Raw genomic sequence first — 19,930 nt, 5'->3', positions numbered from 1 at the left:
CAATAGTCTTCTGGTTGATGTTGAATTTACTTTTTTCATCACATGCTGCTTGAATGGGACCTCTGTTTCCATATTTTTCTGCATAGTGTTACACAGTGCTGTTATCCTTCGCTATTTGTGCGACATTTGAACTACACCATAAATAGTTGGCAACATCTTCATATCCGTAGGCGATTGCAACCATTAACGGTGTTTCTCCCAGGCTGTTATACGCTGCAAACTTGTGTAAAGGAGTACATGACGTTGTCATGTTGACTCCAATAAGGAAAAATTAAATTTATTGTGGCATCTTTACTCACAATGCCTTGTATACATAGCAAGCATAAAACAACACTCACGCAATAAATAAAAAGCCGTGTATTATAATCGATTTGCAACAGGTACCAGCAGAATAATTAAACAAGCTCGTAAATTGAGGAAACAAAACTCATGAGACTTAAATGTTACCAATGGGTACTAACTTCAAGGCATAGACGTAATGAAATAAGAGTCAAACAGCTACTTAGTGATTACTAAAAGGGTACTTATTCTGCGGCTTGCAAGAGTTACGGTAGCGGGCTCGGCGGGAGAGCGGCAGAGGCCTAAGTTGGCACACGGAACAGGCAGAGTAGATCTGACTGCCCTTTGGGAGTTTGCGGTGGCCTTTTATATGTTAGTCATTTTCCCTTGGGGGACATTAGGCTGTTTCATTTTTCAGCTTTTTTTTTTGATCGGGTTGCTCTTCTAGATTGGGATGCGATTTAGTATTTAAAAAATATCCTGAAAGTTTTAACTGTGTAAAAAATTTTTTAGATCACGCGCATCGATAAAATCACGAAAAATCGTGATTTTTTCGTGGTTTTAATTCATAGAGCCAGTTCTATGAGATATTTTTTATTGCTCTTTTCACATGTGTTAGATAACTATACTATATATATGCTGTGTTTTTTTAAACTTAATTGGACTAAAATAAAATCACGCGCGCGCGGATTTTGTGTAATTTTTCAATGAATTTTGTATTGATGTATTTTGAATTCAAAGATCTATTAAGCTGCTCTTATTGAAGGACCGAAAATGATTCCGGTGATCCTCAATAACTTGAAATAAATATTCCTGTTCTTTAACATTAACAACCACATCCTTAAAATCTGAAATTAGTTTTACAGCTCTTTCAGCACAGTCATTGACGACTTCAAATGAGCGCACAATTCCTTCAATTTTTTTGTACCCTGACATTTTCTCCCAATTTTCCACCTCTGTATGCATTCAGTCAAAATGCTCTTCCGATAACTTTAGTGAAACAAATAGCAACCAACTGCGAGAACCAACGAAAATAAGCAATTGATCAGGATAGGTGATAATCGAATCAAATTTGAGAGAAGGAAATTTGGGTTTTCCTGGAGAGAAAGTCTTTGGTCGTGGGAAAGAAAGCAGCTTCACTACACCCTACTAGCACACAAAGTCCTATGGATGTTTATTGGGCGTTCCGCCATCCACTTTAGGTTTATCAATTTTTTGACAACGCAGAAACATCAAATAAACGTAAATGGCAACGTGAAATTGATGTCACCATTTGAAACCAATATAAAATATTAATTGGATATCATTTTTAAACCTACAGTTAACAAAGAAAAGTTGACATCCTATAAATGTTACTGTAAAATCCAAAGGTGTATGTCAGGTTTGAAACTAAGTTAATATGCTCATTGGATGTAAGTTTTCAAACGTTTATAGGAGGTTAGTTTATAGAAATCCTATTGATGATAATTCAAGATCCGGAGTAAATGTCTATTTTGGAACCAAAGAGAGGAGGCCCAATGGATGTAAATGTCTAAACGTTTATGGGAGGTGGGTTTGTAGACATCCTATTGATGATAGTTCAAGATCTGGAGTAAATGTCTATTTTGGAACCAAGACAGGATGCCCAATGGATGTAAATGTCTAAACGTTTATGGGTGGTGGGTTTGTAGACATCCTATGGATGACAGCTCCAGATCCGGAGTTAATGTCTATTTTGGAACCAAGACAGGATGCCCAATGGATGTAAATGTCTAAACGTTTATGGGTGGTGGGTTTGTAGACATCCTATGGATGACAGCTCCAGATCCGGAGTTAATGTCTATTTTGGAACCAAGACAGGATGTCACATTGATTTGAGTTTTATAACGTCCTTATAACGTCCCAAAAGCAGACGATGTAAATATTTCAGGACAACATGAAATAACTGAATATCGACGAGGTAAGATAATCGATAATGATTCTTTTCAATACTTAACAGTGTCAAAATTAATACTCAAAGCCTAATAATGTCATTACTTTTAAGAAATTAAGGGAAACTTTGAATCACATCATTTTAAAAAATTTTAAAGCTTATTTACAATTGTCTAAGATGGTTATTAATTTTATTCTGATATATTGATTAAGATCTTAGGCTAATGCAACGGTGTGTTGTTTCCGTGACGCGTTATTGTCGTCAAGGGCTTCGGTCTTTACTTGTTCATTGTTTTAGGCGTCTAATTGCTTGTCCAACATCTAAAAAAGTGATTGATACATTATCCTTACAAGCGATTGTGAAACCTGTTTCATATTTGGAATATGGAATTACAAAAGGTATTTTTTTTACAAATCTACAAATAAGTGTTTCGTTACCGTTTGATGACAATTTTCGAAATGTTACGATTTCCGTGTTTTTGATATTTCGATGCAGCATGCTTTTGCCATAGTGGATTTATTTGCTACGAACGGCACGTATGTTCATGTTGTCCGTACAACCTGGATTATAACTGGAAACACACAGTACTTGGTTCCTAAACATCACACTTATGAGGCACACATCAGAAAGACTGAGAAACCAGAATCTGATTGGATTTTATACCCGTGCCATGTTCGCAAAGGATATGGTAAGTTTCTAGATAAATTGTTTAAATGTGTAACGTTAATAATAAAACTATATTCTTTTTCAGATTCCTATGAGACAGCAAGGAGACACCTTGCTGAAGCAACTGTGAATTCCGAAATAAATTCAACTGATGTCGAAGTAAATGCAATAGGAAGAGGCCATCGAAAGAAAATTGGAAACAAGAGGTACTCACCTTATGAGGAGAAGAGACCGTCAATAGAAATAGATGGAGAAGATTCAGAAGATAGCAGTGTTGGGTTTTATGGTCCCACGCAAAGTTTACTTCCTACCATTCCTATTCCTCGACATTTGATGGCAAGTACAAGCAACCCAATGGAAGAAGGTATATATCTTTAGTACTATAAAAGCATGCGATTCATTTACATGTTACTTATCTGCAGGGATGATGTCCACTAACAGCAGGCAGGATCCTACCCTGATTAGTGAAAGAAATTTAGATTCTTGGGACATGACTGAAGAACAGAGTGCCATCTCAAACATCACTATTCAGCCTAAAGATTTGACGCAATCAACGAGCAACTCAATTCAAGAAAGTATGAAGATACTAGATAGTATAAAAGCATAAATGAATTTTACCTCTTTTTATTTTTATTTTTTTAGGTCGTAAAAAGATCTTGGGCCGCATTCATCTCATTGAAAGTAAAGGCCTCTTGCAATTGGGAGGGGAAACCTCGAAAGGGTATCCAAAAGCACGGTCTACAAAAATCGTTGCTAACTGAAGCCATTTTCAGTAATTTATTTAGCTAATTAAAAAAATGTTAAGTAATCGTAATTTTGTTTGCAATCTTAGAAGGAATTACTATTTCGAAGCCTTTTAAAGGCGCAAACCAATTTGATTTGGAGTTTGAAACCAAAAAAATTATGAAAAGTGCTCCAGAATTATTCCAACGAGTCCAGCAGAGCCTTGGGAAAGACAACAGCATACCACGGGATATCAGTGAAGACAGTGGATAACTCCCTATTAGTAAGTTAAAACCAGTTTCCGGAACATGGGAGGCACCTGATTTATTTTTTAAATTATGTTTCATTCCAGGTTCATTGAACGGGTATGGAGTCGGAGTCATGTTCCTCACTCAATTTCGTGATTGTTTCGTCTTGTGTTTCTCAATTTAGTCAGCACGTGTTCGTGCACATGGACCAAATTAAAACTGATATATGTTAAATCTACTGTATCGTATTTGAAATTTCTGCTGTGAATACATGATATTCAGCTCCCTACGTGTATTTAATTTCGCTTTCTTATTTACTCCATTGAACGTTAAGCTAAGAAGTCAATTGGACGTTACAATTACCATATCGTATGAACATCAAAATCAGGATGTCATATAAACAATGAAAAAGGATAGACATAGGATGTAAAAAAATGATATTACATGGAGGTAACATATCGATAGACAATAAACGTATCGTTTTTCTATCCCATTGACGTTCAAATTGTACATTTATTGGACGTTAACATTTTACGTTCGGTAAATGAGACATTAAGACATCCACTCTACGTTGCATAAAGGTTACTGTGGATATCCACGCCATCCACTTGAAACCAGCCAGAGATGTTTACTGGATGAAACTGTGCTAGTAGGGCAATACCTTTCCTCAATACTGGATCTAGTTGTCTATCAAATATAGATAGGACTACAACTTCCTCTGTCAAGTACCAAAGATGTTTCAGAACAGAATCAATCGCAACCTTGGCTGCAGCAGGATTTTCTTCTTTGTAGAGATGCATCATAGACAAATAGTTCAAGTCGAGAGCTGGTGAAATCGAGGACAATCGTGACTTAAGAAATGCGGCCCCGTGAAAAAGCGCGATGAAGGTTGACATTTCTTTTACGCCTCTTCTTTCTTCATCGGTCATCTTAAACTGTTCAGAAAGAAGTTCCATCTTTAAAAAATAAATTGAGTAGGCCATGAAGCGTGCATGGTGATGCGCACCTGAAGAACATGTTTGTATGATTAATAAATAAGTGTTCATCTTGAATACGTTAGTCAGTTTTACCCGGTTTTCTGAAGCTGAATGGAAAACTGCGCCTCCCAAAAAAAGAACAGTCAACTCAAATAGTTCTCGATAGTCCGACCGAGGGAATGTGTCGCTTTCGAGACAATTGCTTGCCCATTCTAATACTTCCTTTCCAATCGCTGTAAGTTCACTACTAACTTCCCAGTCAAATAGAGTAAGATGCTGAAAAGGTTATTTAAACAAATTGATTGTTACAATAGACTTTTTTAAAATGAATCCTGTGAACGTACCGCTTGATCCTGATCGTGATCCGGCCAATCTTTTTGAAATCTCACGAATAGAGATTCTGAAGGGCTATTGCGTTTTCCGATGATACAATCTGATACATGTTTCACATGTATTTCATACATATGATGTCGACAGGCAAACCACAAAACTGCTCGACCCAGAGTCCGTTCAATGATTGTCGCGCATCCTTTTATTCTTCCAGTATTACTTGATGTGGTGTCGAAGACTAATTTTACTATTTTTTCTATAACTTCCCAATCCGCAAGTAAACTCATGACAGCATCGTGTTGCGCTGTTCCGGTAGAACTTGCAATTACGGGAATGCCCAGCAACTTTGGATTTTCCAGCTCTGGCTTTCCGCTAACTAAAATAGCAACTCGATCGTCGACCTTTCCCGTTAAATACCTTTGTTGAGAAAATATTTTTAGGACAAATACAAAAAATAAGTGAGCAATATATTAATTACTTGATGAGTTTTGAGTCCCAATGTATAAGAAGATTTGGTGGTGGATTCCACTTTTCTCTGATCTCTTCTTCTTTCCAGTGGCGCTTTCGAGTCGCCCTCAGTCTGTTTTCCACGTCAGAAGGCGAAATATCAAATAAAGAGTCCATTTGTTTTTGAAATTCTTCAATTAGCTTTTTGCTGAGTGGACTATCTCTACGAGCTACGGGAATTTTCTTTAACGAGAGCCAGGCATCATGAGTATTCATCAGAGCTTTCAAGATATTTTTGTCGTCTTTCACTGGAATTGCTGCTTTGCCCCATGTTTCTTTCAGTTCGACAATGATCACATTAAAAATGTCTTTCACTGGGGTTAGACTATTAAGCAGTTGAATAGATAAAAATCTTTTCATTACAGCTCTTTGCAGTGGTAGTCGCGTACCAAGAGATAAGCTCGTGTCACTTGATTTACCGATTAACCAATCTTCTTTGCTGCGCTGTCTTCGCGTTTCCATTACCAATTATTAACAAAACACTTTTCTTAGATAACATTAATCACGAAATCAATGAGTGACAGCTTACACTGCTTCTGTAATCTGTATATTTTGCAGTCTGCAGTCTACTATCTGCTTTAGACGTAAACAATGCCAGTTATACAAATTCCGCGCGCGCGTGATTTTATTTTAGTCCGATTAAGTTAAAAAAAACACAGCATATATATAGTATAGTTATCTAACACATGTGAAAAGAGCAATAAAAAATATCTCATAGAACTGGCTCTATGAATTAAAATCACGAAAAAATCACGATTTTTCGTGATTTTATCGATGCGCGTGATCTAAAAGTTTTTTTACACAGTTAAAACTTTCAGGATATTTTTAAAATACTAAATCGCATCCCAATCTAGAAGAGCAACCCGATCAAAAAAAAGCTGAAAAATGAAACAGCCTAGGGGGACATACGGGACAATGTTAAGGTATAGGCGGACAAAATCGGGCAGTATCGGGCGATTTTGGACGTCACGAAGAGGTATAGGCGGACAAATCCGAGCGGTATCGGAGGAATTTGGACGATTGTAAAAAATAGGCCGGGCAGTTTCGGGCCGTTTCGGGCAATTCCCAACAGACAAAAATATATCTATTTTTAGCGACTGCCAGTTAAGGCCGTTTTGGGTGACTTTTGACAAATCGTAAAAGTTTCTATTTATAACGGACGTGCCGAGACTTGTTCTTTTCGCTTGTTATATTTTCTAGTCTAATAACTAAGTCTAATAACTAGGTCAACTAGTGGTGTATCAAGTTAAAGTAAGTTTAAGAAATAAGGTCTTAGTCTAATTAAGCAAGAAAAGGCAAGAAGAGGCTTCGCTTGGCGTTTCGTTACACTTGTATTTGTGATATCGCAATATCCTGATCAAGAGCTTGTTGTTCGTTGCTGCTGCTCTGTGTTTGATAGTCTGGCCATCCTCTTCTATGTCTGGGTCTGCTTCGTAATATAACAGTAAATCTGTTATGTCCAGTTTTCCCGTTTTCACAGTCATATGAAGTAGTGTTTTGCCATCAAACATCTGGTTTAGAAATTCTGTCTTCGGATAGTAATCCCATGCAGTGGGACCCAATTTATTGATGCATCTTCTTATTTTTTCCCTTGGGGCGTCTATCAACCCTAAGAAAATTTGTTGATCACGTAGTCGTGTGATGGCTTGCGTTTTTTTACGAATGGCGTCTGCTCTTGCTGCGGATAAAGTTGGGTGCATTTTCATTTCACAGTTGCTACATTTTGGTCTTTTGTGTTGCATTTCGATCGAATTTGAACGTTGGTGGACAGTTACCGTAATCTCCGAAATGTCCTTCTCGTTGTGTTTCACAATCTATTTCAAATGTCACTTTCTATCCCTACGTAATATATTTCTTGTTGCTTATCACTATCTGTTACATCACTACGTTGCAATGCATCTTCACTGTACCGTTCCATCACTATTGTTTCTTAGTTGTTTTCCTTTACTACATTGAAACCTTCCATTTTCACTTAACACTTGATTGTTCGGTGGCTATTGTCGCGGGTGAAAGAGAAATTGGTTATCTCTTCGCAGAAATGAGTCATCCACTCCTTGGACAACGCTGCGATATGGTGAAGAAATTATCGGGAGAAGCCAGCTCTAAGAAAGATACGCAAATACGCAGTCCGACAGGGGATTAATTCGCGCGACGGTATAAAACGCTGCCCCGAATCTGCGTTAGATGAGTCTCCATCGGGTGAGCTCCCAGAGCTGAGCTCCCGGAGCTGGGCTCCGTTAGAGGAGTTCCCTGGTTTCCCTAGAGATCTTCAAACGCTTCTCCAATTTTTGGTAATGATTATCCCCTTTTGTTCGAGTAAAACCATTGTTTACATTTAAGTCATCACTTGTTGTATTCATTTTCTAATAATATATAAATATATAAATATATAAATAAATAAATATATAAATACAACTCGTGTGATTCTTTTTTAACACTAATAGTATAGTGGAGACAAATCAAGTTTTTTTTATTTTGATGTGTCACATTTTGAATTTAGTACACTTACTTCTTTTCTTCTATCCCCTTTCACCCATGCTACATTAAGAAAGTTTTGGGTCTAGTTGTTTTTTGTTATTTTTAATGGTTAGGGGAGAACGGGGTCAAAAAATTTCTTTCCTCTATATTTAGATTTCTATGTTCTTTTTCTAATATTTATTTTTAGTTAATGGTGCAGCACCTTCTTGGGTAACTCCACAATTTTTTTGTAATTTTTAAGTTTTAAAATAAACGAGTTATAAGGGTTTTAATGAAGTCAGGTTTTTTTAGTTTTTATTTAAACGGCGGGGCGAAACTGGACAGGGACGGTGTGAGATTGGACACTGCCAGTTTTCCTCATAAGGAGACATAAAATAAATTTTAAAAAAATATGGGTAGACTGCTTATTCAATATTTTATTCATTCATATTGAAATATTTGCAATAGAAATGAAAAATAGAGAGTTATGTCATTTTTACGAAATAGGGGGCTGAAATGGACAATTTGTAGGCGGGTAGAGTAAAATGGGAGGGCTTAACAGAGTATCGAGTATCGATTTGTCAAACGGGCGTATATGGCTTCTCCACAAGCACCTCCCACTCCAATATCGAAGTTGTCCGATATGACCCCAAAATTTTGTGTCCAAAATGACCCAACCCGGTGCTATTTAGTATTTGGTTAATAACTTAACACTGGAAAGGCATTAAAATTTAAGTTTTTTATCAATCATCAAAGAAATGAATTGGCTATTTCACATATCATTATTTTATTCATTTGTAGTGTTTTTCACTTTAAAAATGCTTACAGTAATAGGGAAGAATATTACATCAAACAGGGCCATTTTTTTAATTCTGCGATAACAAGAACAATAATGATTCGATTTTAATCAATATTTTTTCTAGAACGTTAAACATTGCAGTCTATACAAAAATATTAAAAAAAACAATTTTTCCATAACATGTAGCACTTAGGGTCTTTGTCCAATATGAACCGTGTCCAAGTTGACCCCGTTCTCCCCTACTTACTTTTAGATTCAGCTTCCGTTGAGCATCTGCAAAAGTCTTCCCATACTATTCCCTAACCCACAACGCAAGTGCACGTTGTGTGTTTTCTTGTGCATCTGCGAGGTTGATCCACTTCCCAATCTTCTTCCACTTTGGGATAAATAATTCGTTGTTGCCGTGCGCTTGGTTGGGCAGGGTGCGTTTGTGCAATTATTTCCATGGTAAGTGGTATTGGTGCGACTATTCTATTGAATGGTTGTTCTATAATTTCTTTTGTTGCTTAAGTGTTTGAATTCATAATCATTGAGGTTAACTAGTGAGCTTCTTCCAGGTTGATTCCGTATCTTCTCAGTCTTCTAGTTTGACGGATTCTTTCCATGATTCTTGTGTATGGGTCGCATATATTAGAAATATGCGTAGGCATATGAGGAATGCAATAAATCCGATAATAGAGAGAATAAAAATTTTTTATGTGTCGAACCATGAAAACATGGTACCGATCTGGTTATCTTGTTTTTCTGACATTACTATATCAGACACTGAATTTGCTTCTGAATCTTGCATCCTGCGATATCGTTCAGAATATTCAATTGTTCCATTTCCATTGTTTCGTGTGCTGAATGTCATTTCAGTCCATAGTCGAAGTCGTTTAGGTGTAGTTCTTCAAATTCTGTGAAGAAGAGGTCCAGGTTTGGTATGTGGATATTTGCTTTTTGTTTTATCCAATCTCTGTTGTCGTCCAATCGTCTGTTGATTTCCCAGGTGAGCGGGAATCCATTTAAATTTACTAAATGAGTTTTCCAGAAACAATCGGAGTAAGGATGAATAGACCCTCCGTCTACTCCAATTGTGCAGTTTTTATCTTCGTAGGTATGGCTGAAATCCACATTTTGATTCTGTTGCGGAGATCAAGATCCTTTTTGCTTTTCATTGTTGAAGTGTCATTTTTGTCCAAAGCCTTGTAGCCTCGAGCAAATTGGAAGTCCAATCGTTGACGCAGCGAGAATGCCGTTACCTTCGGCTAAAATCACAGCTTGGTTTCTCTTTATCGTAGAAAATTGGCAGAAAGGTCGCGGATTTCTTAAGCGAGCTTGTTCTCGTGTTCAGTTTTAATGCTGATTTTTTATTGCTCGTACATTTTTGTGATCTCGAATTTAATTTTGTCGTTGAATTCATCTATGTTTTTGGGTAAGCCATTTTCCGGAGTTTCTTCTTTTATTGGTGCCTCTGGCACCTGCTCCATCGTTAAAGATGCTGCTTCAGGTATATTTTGATTAGTTGGTTGTTCAATGTCAATGATTTCTATTCCTATGTCCTCCATGGAGAAATGATTGTTGAATGGTGTGAATTGTTTGACCTTTCGTGACTGGAGGTTCATTAGCTATATCAGTTGTTGTATGCTGTCTTGTCGTTGGACTTGTTGATTGAGTTGTGGTTGTGGCCGTAGTTGTCATTGAAAACGTAGTAGTTGATGTTGTCGTCGAAGGCACTGTAGGTTTTGCAGTTGCAGTGGTAACCAGTGAAATAGGACCAAACCGAAACAGGATGGAGAAATAGGACTGGAAATTTTCAGTAGAAATACACAGCAGCGGTAGAGTACTTAACGTAACATACTTAAGTGGGCCAGGATTACTTACAAGACGAAACTGCTTACGAGCTTAAGATACTTAAATATTTTTTTCATACTTATATTTGTAAGTAACGATTAAGCATGTAAGTATGTGCCAGAAAAACCTCCAACATACTTGCAAAATTGTCCCTACTTACCTCATACATTACCTACTTGCACATTGTGGCTATTGCTAGCCTACTTGCCATTCAACCTATTAAACTATTAACCTGCTTCATAATGAAATCCAATGAATAGGCCCACGATTAAAAATTTCATGTTTATTTCCATGAAGAACAGTTCCAGATTACATTATAGTATGACACGTTATACACAGCATGAGACTTGACTGACAGTACTGACTTGGGTTGATGGCATCACTTCACCGAGGCAGCAGCATTTAAAAAGGAACCACCATTATTATAATAAGCGGGACTGAGAGCGATACTCAAATAACAAGAATGATAAACTTAATCGGAATCACGATCACTTTCGGAATTTTCTAACGCCAAAGACTCCGCAACTTCGTCTACGATAAAATTGTTGAACTTATTTAAGAAGTCTTTAAGACAAGTGGGAATTTTAACTCTCGACTTCTTTTTGGGATTATCTTTGGTCAAACATTTAACATCGATAATGGCGAGAACAGAGTAGGCGGCTGCGTAATCTCGATCAATGACGTACTACGTTGCCAACAGATTCAACAAAGCAATGCACACACTCTTAGTTTGGATGTTTTTGAAATTCAACACCCCCCGCCAAAAATTAACATGGAATGGACATCATCGCCCTCAAAAAACAACATTGCACTGGGAGTAAGGCCATTGTAATTAGGCTCAAAAGGCTTACCAACCTGACGTTTTTGAATAACCGGTGTAGAATCTGAAACCCCACGCTTTGTTGAGCACAAACTATTGATTGTAAGTATCACATCTACATCTCCACGATTTCCATTTGAAAAAGTATGTCCTCCATTTTTTCGTTTCGAAAGAAACTGGCGAAAATTGGTAATAAGTTCATCAAAGTTTTCACAAAATTTATCTATACCAAGATCACACATTGGCTCCATTCTAGCAAAATCTTCATAGACCTGGACGAAAAAGAAAAAAAAATGTTAGCTACTGGAGAATTACTAGGGACTAAAAGCACTTTACAATTTCAAAATTGTTGTAACTCGGGATTTTTTCCAACATTGCCTTTGTCGACAACTTTTTTTTTGAATTGACAATTTCTCTTCTAGCCTTAAACTCTTCAATTTTTTTTTTCTTTTTCCTTATTCACCAAATCGTTGTTGGGGTGCTCGTCGTCGATATCATCTCCTGATGGTTGGATACTATTGCTAGCATCAAGAACATCGTTTGCTGTGACAGCGGCCGCCTGTTATTTTTTGGCATGCTTCTTTTGATTCCTGGCCAGCTTGCGACGTGCTCCATGTTGTTGACTATCTAAACGGTTATTAATGGCACGAATCACCTTTTTTTGACAGTTACCTGCAATAGATAACGCAATATTTAACAAAGGAAACAATTACACAAAAAGATATGTATAAAATTACATATGAGATCGGGCCGTGGTCTCTCAGAACGTCGTATTTCGTCACAATCATGTCGGCGTACCTTCGGTACAAACCCTTGTTACCTAAGAGCTGAGTCCTTTTGAAATGCATCACACAAACTGCAATGAATTGATTTTGGTGCAAAAGCAACGAATTGTTTTTAATTGCCAGAACAAGTTGTGGGTTAATCTCCCAAGATTCAGAACCTTTTTGGGGGAGCGTAAGTGGAACACGGGATTCTGTTAACAATATTGTAACGGGCAATCGACGTCAGAGCCGTTCATTTGGAAATCAAAGAGAATTGACTACAGAGTAAACTAAGAATAAGGGAAACAAGGTTTAAACAAGTTTGACACATATGAATAACTAAGACGGAAGGAACCCAGATCCAGCCGAGTGGTCTTCTTTTATACCATCGATGGACGTTTTCTCCTGTTCTAGGAATTTAAGTAATTGGGTGATAACCTTCCTGTGACATTTAATAATCATCAGTTTTATCTAACTCTCGGGAGTTAACCATGAGATAAATTCTATAGGTTGCATAACCCTACGTCAGCTGTGCGTTACATCCCCCCTCTCAGACTGCAACTCGTCCCGATTGCAATACAATTTTAGCACAGCTCAAAATAACTATGTTATTTTCTAGTTATTTGAAAGAAACATTCATATTGGGGTTATTTTAGGGAATTCCCTATTTCTACTGATAACATTTGGAACATTTAGTCTAAAAATTTTTCAAAAAGAACATTTTAACAGTAGAATTCAATTCTATATCAAAAGAAATATTTTTCTTTTAATTTTCCTATGCCTATACTATAAGAACATTCAAAATGAGAATCGGAATATAAAGTTTAAGAAGCAAGAAGAGGGAAGAAGAGAAAAAAAGATTTGCTGACGTATGAAGAACATTTTACAGCTGCTCTTCAACTTCCTCTTCGTGTTTTTTCAGTCGACTTTCGAGTTCATTCACTCGTTTAGTCAGATTTGACAGAACAACTTTGTTTTGACGTCTGCTAAGAAATAGTGCTATTGCCAGGCTGAGAAACAGTGTGGCTATAGCAGCGATAATTTCGAAGGGATACCGGACGTTGATTGTACGTTCGGTGTTCTTTCTTTGTTTTTCTTCTTCTTCTATTATCCGTAAATGTTCCCCCATAAGAGTAACGCGGCTTTGTATTGAGGCCTTGCTTGTTGCCTGAGGCCTATTTTTCCATTTTCTCATTTCTGGCTCTGCCGTTTCCATATTCCGCGTTTCATACTCTTGTGGAATGAGGTCTGCATTTTCCAATTCGGATAGAGGCGGTAGTGTAACGTTGTTCAACGAATGTTTAACGTTCTTCTTGAAGCTTGCTTGAAAAATCCAATCTTCTGTGTACGCCGTACATGTTGTTGGAACTTCAAACACGTCAAAAGGTTCACGTTTAATCACTGTGTTAGTTTTTCCTCTGTTGTTTGGACAAGTTATGGTGATTGTCATTTCTTGTGCTGAGGTGTATCCCCATCTTCGGTGTCCCAGGTATACAGTTTGTTGTCCGGTCCATGGAGACAATTTCGTTGAACATTGTACGCGGCTTCTTTTCTCATCTTTTAGAAACAATGCCATTGCGCAGCTTGGCTCCCTATTGTTGCGGGATAAAGGCCCACAAGCCTATTTTATTCAGACGCTAGTTAATTAACGAGGGTTTGTCTTTCTAGACACACAAGCAAGACTTTCACAAAATCGAAATACAACAATCTACAGGACAATCAAATGTACTTCTAATCAATCTTAGTACCTTTTTCACACGACGGGGCCTAGCACGGCACCCGTATTACACAATATCCCAGCAAGAGAAATGGGGCAATGTTTCCAGCTTGACAGTTCGAACCAGTCTGTCGAGAGAGGGTGAGGGCAGAAGATAAGGGGTGTCACCAGTCGTGACATCTAGCAGGGGGAAAAGGGACTTGTCGTAATGCCAGCGGGGTATCTGGGATATCCCCGCCACATTCGGCCTTTCCTGGCCTGTGACTTTTTTCACGATTCACATACATAATAAACAATACATAACACCAACAATAATTTCACCCGTGCTAAAAGGCACTGAACACTCATAACAAATCCCACACGAAATAAATGTTTCTTACTAAAAAAATCTTCGATCTTGAAAAAAAAAAAAAAAAAAAAAAGAGAAAGAAAAAAAATAATAATAAAAAAAAATAATAATAATAATCTGATAAACTAAACTAAACTTATAACCAAGCTATACCCAACCCATTCAACAAACAAACTTTTACCATTCCCTTCTCATGCATTCAATTCCTCCTTCTGCGTGGGAGATTCAAAATCAAGATCAAACAAAACTAAACAAAATAGCTCACGGATGGGGGAAACTATGGGTGGTTGGAGCAAAGCCCTATTTAAATTCAACAACAAAAAAAACAAAAACAAAAAAAAAAACAAAAAAAAAAAAAAAAAAAAAAAAACTAACAAAAACAACAAAAAACAAACAAAACAAATCGAAAAGTTAATTCCAAAAACAGATTACACCACATTAATTCAAATCAAAACCTTCGAGGATAGTGGGGAGACGGGAAATTCGTCCGCTTCTTGTCCTCACTGGCGGGCGATTTGGGAATTCAGGGGCAGGTACATGCTGGGCTGGAATTTCTTCCATGACTGGATCAACGGTAACTTGAGACATTTCATTTTCACTTCTATTTTCATTGTCGTTTTCACTTTCGGTTGGTTCGTCGAGTTCACTCACATGCCACTCGTCACTTCTCGCTCGAAATGGCTTTAATTGCACAACATGAGCGTTAAACCTTCGTACCACTTTCCTCTTTCTTCTAGATGGCAACTCTTCCACTAGATAAGTGGTTTCTGCCACTTTCTTTACAATCTGGAATGGCCCGATATATTTTGGCAAGAACTTCTTTGTCAATCCTTTTTTTAACATCCGACGCACTAGAACAAGGTCACCTTGATAATACGGCTTCGATGCCTTTCTGCGAGCGCTCGCAAAGCATTTTTGTTCTGTCCTGACGGCGGATAATGTTAAATCTGGCCGCCTTTCTCAATTGTTCCACGCGTTTGATGAACTTTCTCCTTGACACTCGTCCATCTTCTGGCCACTCAAACAGGTTGTTATCCGGTCTATTGGGGAGTCGTCCATAGACAAGCTGAAACGGCGAATGCTTCGTTGTTGACTGTTTGGCAGAGTTAATGGCGAATACAGCATCCGACAGCCGCTCGTCCCAATCTCGATGGGTAGGGGAAATAAATCCAGCAATGGCTCTGGCGGCTGTGCGGTTAAGCCTCTCCACCAACCCGTTTGTTTGGGGATGCTCTGCAGTGGCGATGACGTGGCGAATCTTCCATTTGTCCAGCTCCATGGCTAGCTCACCGCTAGTAAATGCCGATCCGGGGTCAGAAATCATTCTGCTCGGCACCCCATGTCGATTTATGATCTGCTCCTTAAGTAGCTTTATCACGTGACACGTGGCTGTACTTGGCACAGCAACCGCCTCCACCCATTTGGTGAGATAGTCAATGGCGAATAGAATATGACGATTCCCAGATTGAGTTTCCAGCAACGGGCCTTGATGATCGATTCCGATGGTCTCGAATGGTCTAGTAGGTGGGGGGATGGGATTCAGAAAGCCAACAGGGGCTCCAGGAGGAACATTGTGAAATTGACAATGGATACATGATAACACATATGCGCGCACACTCGACTCCATCCGTGGCCACCAATAATTTTCTACTACTCGAGCCAAAGTTTTCTCTATACCAAAATGATTAGCTTGCGGCTCATCATGACATTTACTTATTAAATCTCTACGTAAAATTGAGGGTACCAGCAAAAGCAATTTCCTACCCACGTTACTTTTACTCTTTTTATACACTACCCCCTTTCTTAAAGCAAAATCAGGATCTTTTCTGTTAGTTAGGATTCTGTTAGTAATTGGGCGTAATTCTTTGTCCACTTGCTGCAAAAATGCAAGTTCTTTGGCTGTATATCCATCAGATTTTAATATACAGCTAACGCGATGTTCTGTCGAGGATGTCCGGCATTCCTCTTTTCCGCCAAGATTCCTCGAGAGAGCATCAGCGACCACATTGTTTTTACCTTTAACATGCTCAATTTTAAAATCATATTCTTGAATGCTCAACATCCACCTTGAAAATTTCCCCGACAACTCTTTCTTGTCCCACAACCATTTTACTGCGGAGTTGTCTGTACGGACGGTAAAAGGTCGTCCATACACATAACACCGAAATTTTTTCAATGACCATACTAAGGCCAAGCATTCCAGCTCATTTGAATGATACCTGGATTCAGCATCAGACAACGCTCTACTAAGAAAAGCAACCGGTTTTACCTCTCCGTCCACTTTTTGAGCAAGGACGGCTCCTAATCCGAAATGACTTGCGTCCGTATGGATCTCAGTTGGAAGGTTTTCGTCGAAATGCACCAACACTGGTTCTGCCGATAATAGACGGACAAGGGCACGAACGGCCTTCTTCTGCCTCTCCTCCCAATTCCACTTGGCATTCTTTTTCAGCAGAGTCACGAGCGGAGCAGTCAGACGTGAAAATTCAGGGATAAATTTTCGATAGTATGATGCAAGGCCCAGGAAGGCCCTTAGTGACTTCACCGAATTTACTTCCATCCTTTCCAAGGCACTTACTTTCTCCGGATCCAGCCTTATTCCATCCGCTTTGACGATGTGACCTAAATGATTAACTTCATCTGCTGCAAAAAGACACTTTTTCATATTAAGGATTAAGTTGGCCTCGCCCAGGGCTGTCAAAACCAAGTTTAACCTACTCTGATGCTCTTCAAAAGTTTTACCAAACACAAGAATGTCATCTAGATAGACGAGACATACCGTCCATTTGAGCCTGTTTAACACCTGATCCATTAATCTCTGGAATGTGGCCGGCGCATTTGCCAAGCCAAACGGCATTCTTTTAAACTCAAATAGCCCATCGGGCGTTACAAAAGCAGTTTTTTTACGGTCCTTCTCCGCAACTGGTACCTGCCAGTATCCACTAGCAAGATCTAACGTGGAAAAATATTTTGCGCCGGCGAGTCTATCAAAAACATCGTCTATCCGTGGTAGCGGATAAACATCCCTTTTAGAAACAGCATTTAACCTTCTATAATCAATACAAAATCTATACTCGCCGGATTTCTTTTTTACAAGAACTACAGGTGATGACCACGGGCTATTGGAGGGCTGAATTACTCCACCCTTTAGCATCTCATTCACCTTTTCTGAGATTACCTTTCTTTCAAACTGTGAAATCCTATACGGGCGGCTAGTGATTGGACGAGAGTTACCGGTATCGATGTTGTGCTGGATCTCCATCGCTCTGCCTAGCTGGGTCTCTTCAGAAGGGAGACAGCGACGATGCTGGTCCAGCAATTCGAAGACTTTTTCCTTCTCGGCTCCCGATAGATTAGGTCCCGTATTTACGTCCTCACGAATTGTCGCTCGTAAATATCCTCTAATTGCAGCGCAACTCATTCGCACTGGCCTTGCTACTCCGTCATTTGAATCCTTTTCCTCTTTCTGTTCCGTTGGAACGACGGCAATTTGAGCGTCTAAATCAATATCAATGAAAATTACACAATTTCTCCGCTTTATTATTACCGGCTTTGATTCCAAATTCAACAATGGGACCCTGGCCCTCCCATTCTTGAACGAAACTAAGGCGGAAGGTACCACCCAGGTTTTTGAGGGCTCTGCTGAAAATCCGAACCGCACGATGCCCGTTCCGGTGAAATCAATTGGGACTGATCCTTTTAACATCCGGAGCGATTCGCCCGGAACTTCAACGGCTTTCTTCACGCTAAATCTAACGGATCCTTTCCGTCGCACCACCGGCAAATCTTTAGCCAAATCTTGAAAAAATTCTTCTGACGGCAGTGATCTGTTTACTTCTTCCGAAATCGATGTGTTGGTCTTGTCAATATCAGCTTCCTCTTCTACATCTTTTATGAACACTGGAACAATTTGATTATCCTTACAGATTAAATTTATATTGGCTTTCACCAGCCAATCTACGCCCAAAATCAAGGGAAAGGGGGCCATTTCAACAACTGCGACCTTTTCAAGAAACACTCTAGTGTCTTTAAAACAAATTTGTAAAGGAATTTCATCTACTACTCTTACAACCTTATTATCTATTCCCCTTATCCCTGGAAGAATACGAATGCCTTTATTCTTAACAATTCGTCTTACTACTGGTAACCTTACTGTTGTTATGCTGGATCCTGTGTCCAGCAAGGCGTCTGTCTCACCAACTCCTTGGATGTAAACGCGGATGACAGGCAGTTGAGTTGGTCGGGACGACTCATCAATGTGTTCTCCCGTCAGCGCTGGCCTGGGCCAGCCGACGGGGCCTGGCCGTTTCCCGCCCCTCGAGGACAATTTCTCTTGATGTGACCGATCGCTCCACACTGAAAGCAGCTGCGATTATCCGGCTGGCGCTGCATTTGGCGCTGGCCTCCTCCCAGCGTCAATCCATTCAGTCGTTCCGTCAATCCAGCGATCTGCTTTCCCATTGACAGCAGTGCCGATCCGACATCAATGTGTGGTGCTGCAGGAGGAAGGGGTGTCGGAACCGGTGGTGGATGCATCGGCACTGGTGGCAACGTAGACGGCTGAAAAAACGGATTATTTGGGGGGAAGGGGGACACATTTGGCCGCAATGTAGAGAATAACGTCTCGAGGTCTCTTAACCTCGTCATGAACTCGTCGACGTCTGCCGGCGTGTCATTCATCATGGCCGCCACGTGCTGCCAATTCGCCAACCCACCTATCAGATATGACACCTTCTGCGCATTAGTCAAAACATGGGGGGAAAGATCAAGCAAACGAGATTTTTCCACTGCATACGCGATCCCTGGTTCCCCCGCTTTCTGGACCCTTTCCTCGATCAGTTTATACCACTCCGATGGTGATAAACGTTGTGTAAAGTTAGTCCCCAGCGCATTGGACCAGTTTTGCCAATTCGGATTATTGGCGCCCGATTGCAAATGCCACTGAAGGGCAATTCCTCCTAGACGCCTCACGGCGACTTGTCGCTTCTGTGCGTTTGTCCACCCTTCTACATCTCCGGCCTGATTGAGGATACGGACCCAGTGTCTACCGGACTCTCCCACTTTACCCTCAAACATGGGGATTGACTCTACAACTGCATTATTTACATGTGCAAGCGCCGCCCCTGCTTGTTGCTGCTGAGCAGTTACCAGTGCACGCAAAGCTGCACTTTCTTGTTGCTGGGCCGCCAGAAGATTCATTAATGCATCGTGACGCCCCTGATACTGTGCCCGATCCTGAGCAGCGCCATTTGCAAAATTTGCGAGAGCCTGGGCTAGGTCGGGATCCATGTTTACCGGTACGTTTACTTGCTCCGGCTCTTCTCTAACAGGCGAGATGTCAAAATTTAATCGTCGCGAAGGCCTCTCTTCACTTTCTGAATCGCTATCGAGGCGTAACGACTACTGGGATCAAATTTCTCGAGGCATTTCGCGTCCTAATATGATAATCTACTGGAGCAACTACAGCAACCCGTTTCGGTGGCATAAATACAAAAAAAAAATAAAATAAATAAAATTAAAAAAATAGAATGATTCGAAAGCAGGGACGA

General features: G+C 39.6%; 2 protein-coding genes and 1 pseudogene across 2 annotated transcripts; 1 reads left to right on the top strand and 2 right to left on the bottom strand.

Annotated features, from left to right (window-relative positions):
* Positions 1-1,014: 1,014 nt before the first annotated feature.
* On the bottom strand, positions 1,015-4,784 carry LOC123475739 (annotated as a pseudogene).
* On the top strand, positions 2,497-4,029 carry LOC123475738. Its single transcript, XM_045178749.1, has 7 exons — positions 2,497-2,589; positions 2,687-2,879; positions 2,943-3,221; positions 3,280-3,432; positions 3,500-3,629; positions 3,690-3,863; positions 3,933-4,029. The coding sequence occupies exons 1-5, from the start codon at positions 2,575-2,577 to the stop codon at positions 3,616-3,618; spliced, it is 759 nt and encodes a 252-aa protein (XP_045034684.1). The 5' UTR covers positions 2,497-2,574; the 3' UTR covers positions 3,619-3,629; positions 3,690-3,863; positions 3,933-4,029.
* Positions 4,785-18,650: 13,866 nt separating the features above from the next.
* Positions 18,651-19,866, bottom strand: LOC123475683 (mitochondrial fission regulator 1-like). Its single transcript, XM_045178680.1, has 3 exons — positions 19,834-19,866; positions 19,530-19,781; positions 18,651-18,941 (listed from the first exon to the last, which is right to left on the bottom strand). The coding sequence occupies exons 1-3, from the start codon at positions 19,864-19,866 to the stop codon at positions 18,651-18,653; spliced, it is 576 nt and encodes a 191-aa protein (XP_045034615.1).
* Between the last annotated feature and the right edge of the window lie 64 nt (positions 19,867-19,930).

The sequence above is a fragment of the Daphnia magna genome, linkage group LG9 (genome assembly GCF_020631705.1).
Source record: "Daphnia magna isolate NIES linkage group LG9, ASM2063170v1.1, whole genome shotgun sequence".
Classification (NCBI taxonomy): Eukaryota; Metazoa; Arthropoda; class Branchiopoda; order Diplostraca; family Daphniidae; genus Daphnia; species Daphnia magna.
This window is presented reverse-complemented; position numbering and strand designations above follow the sequence as displayed.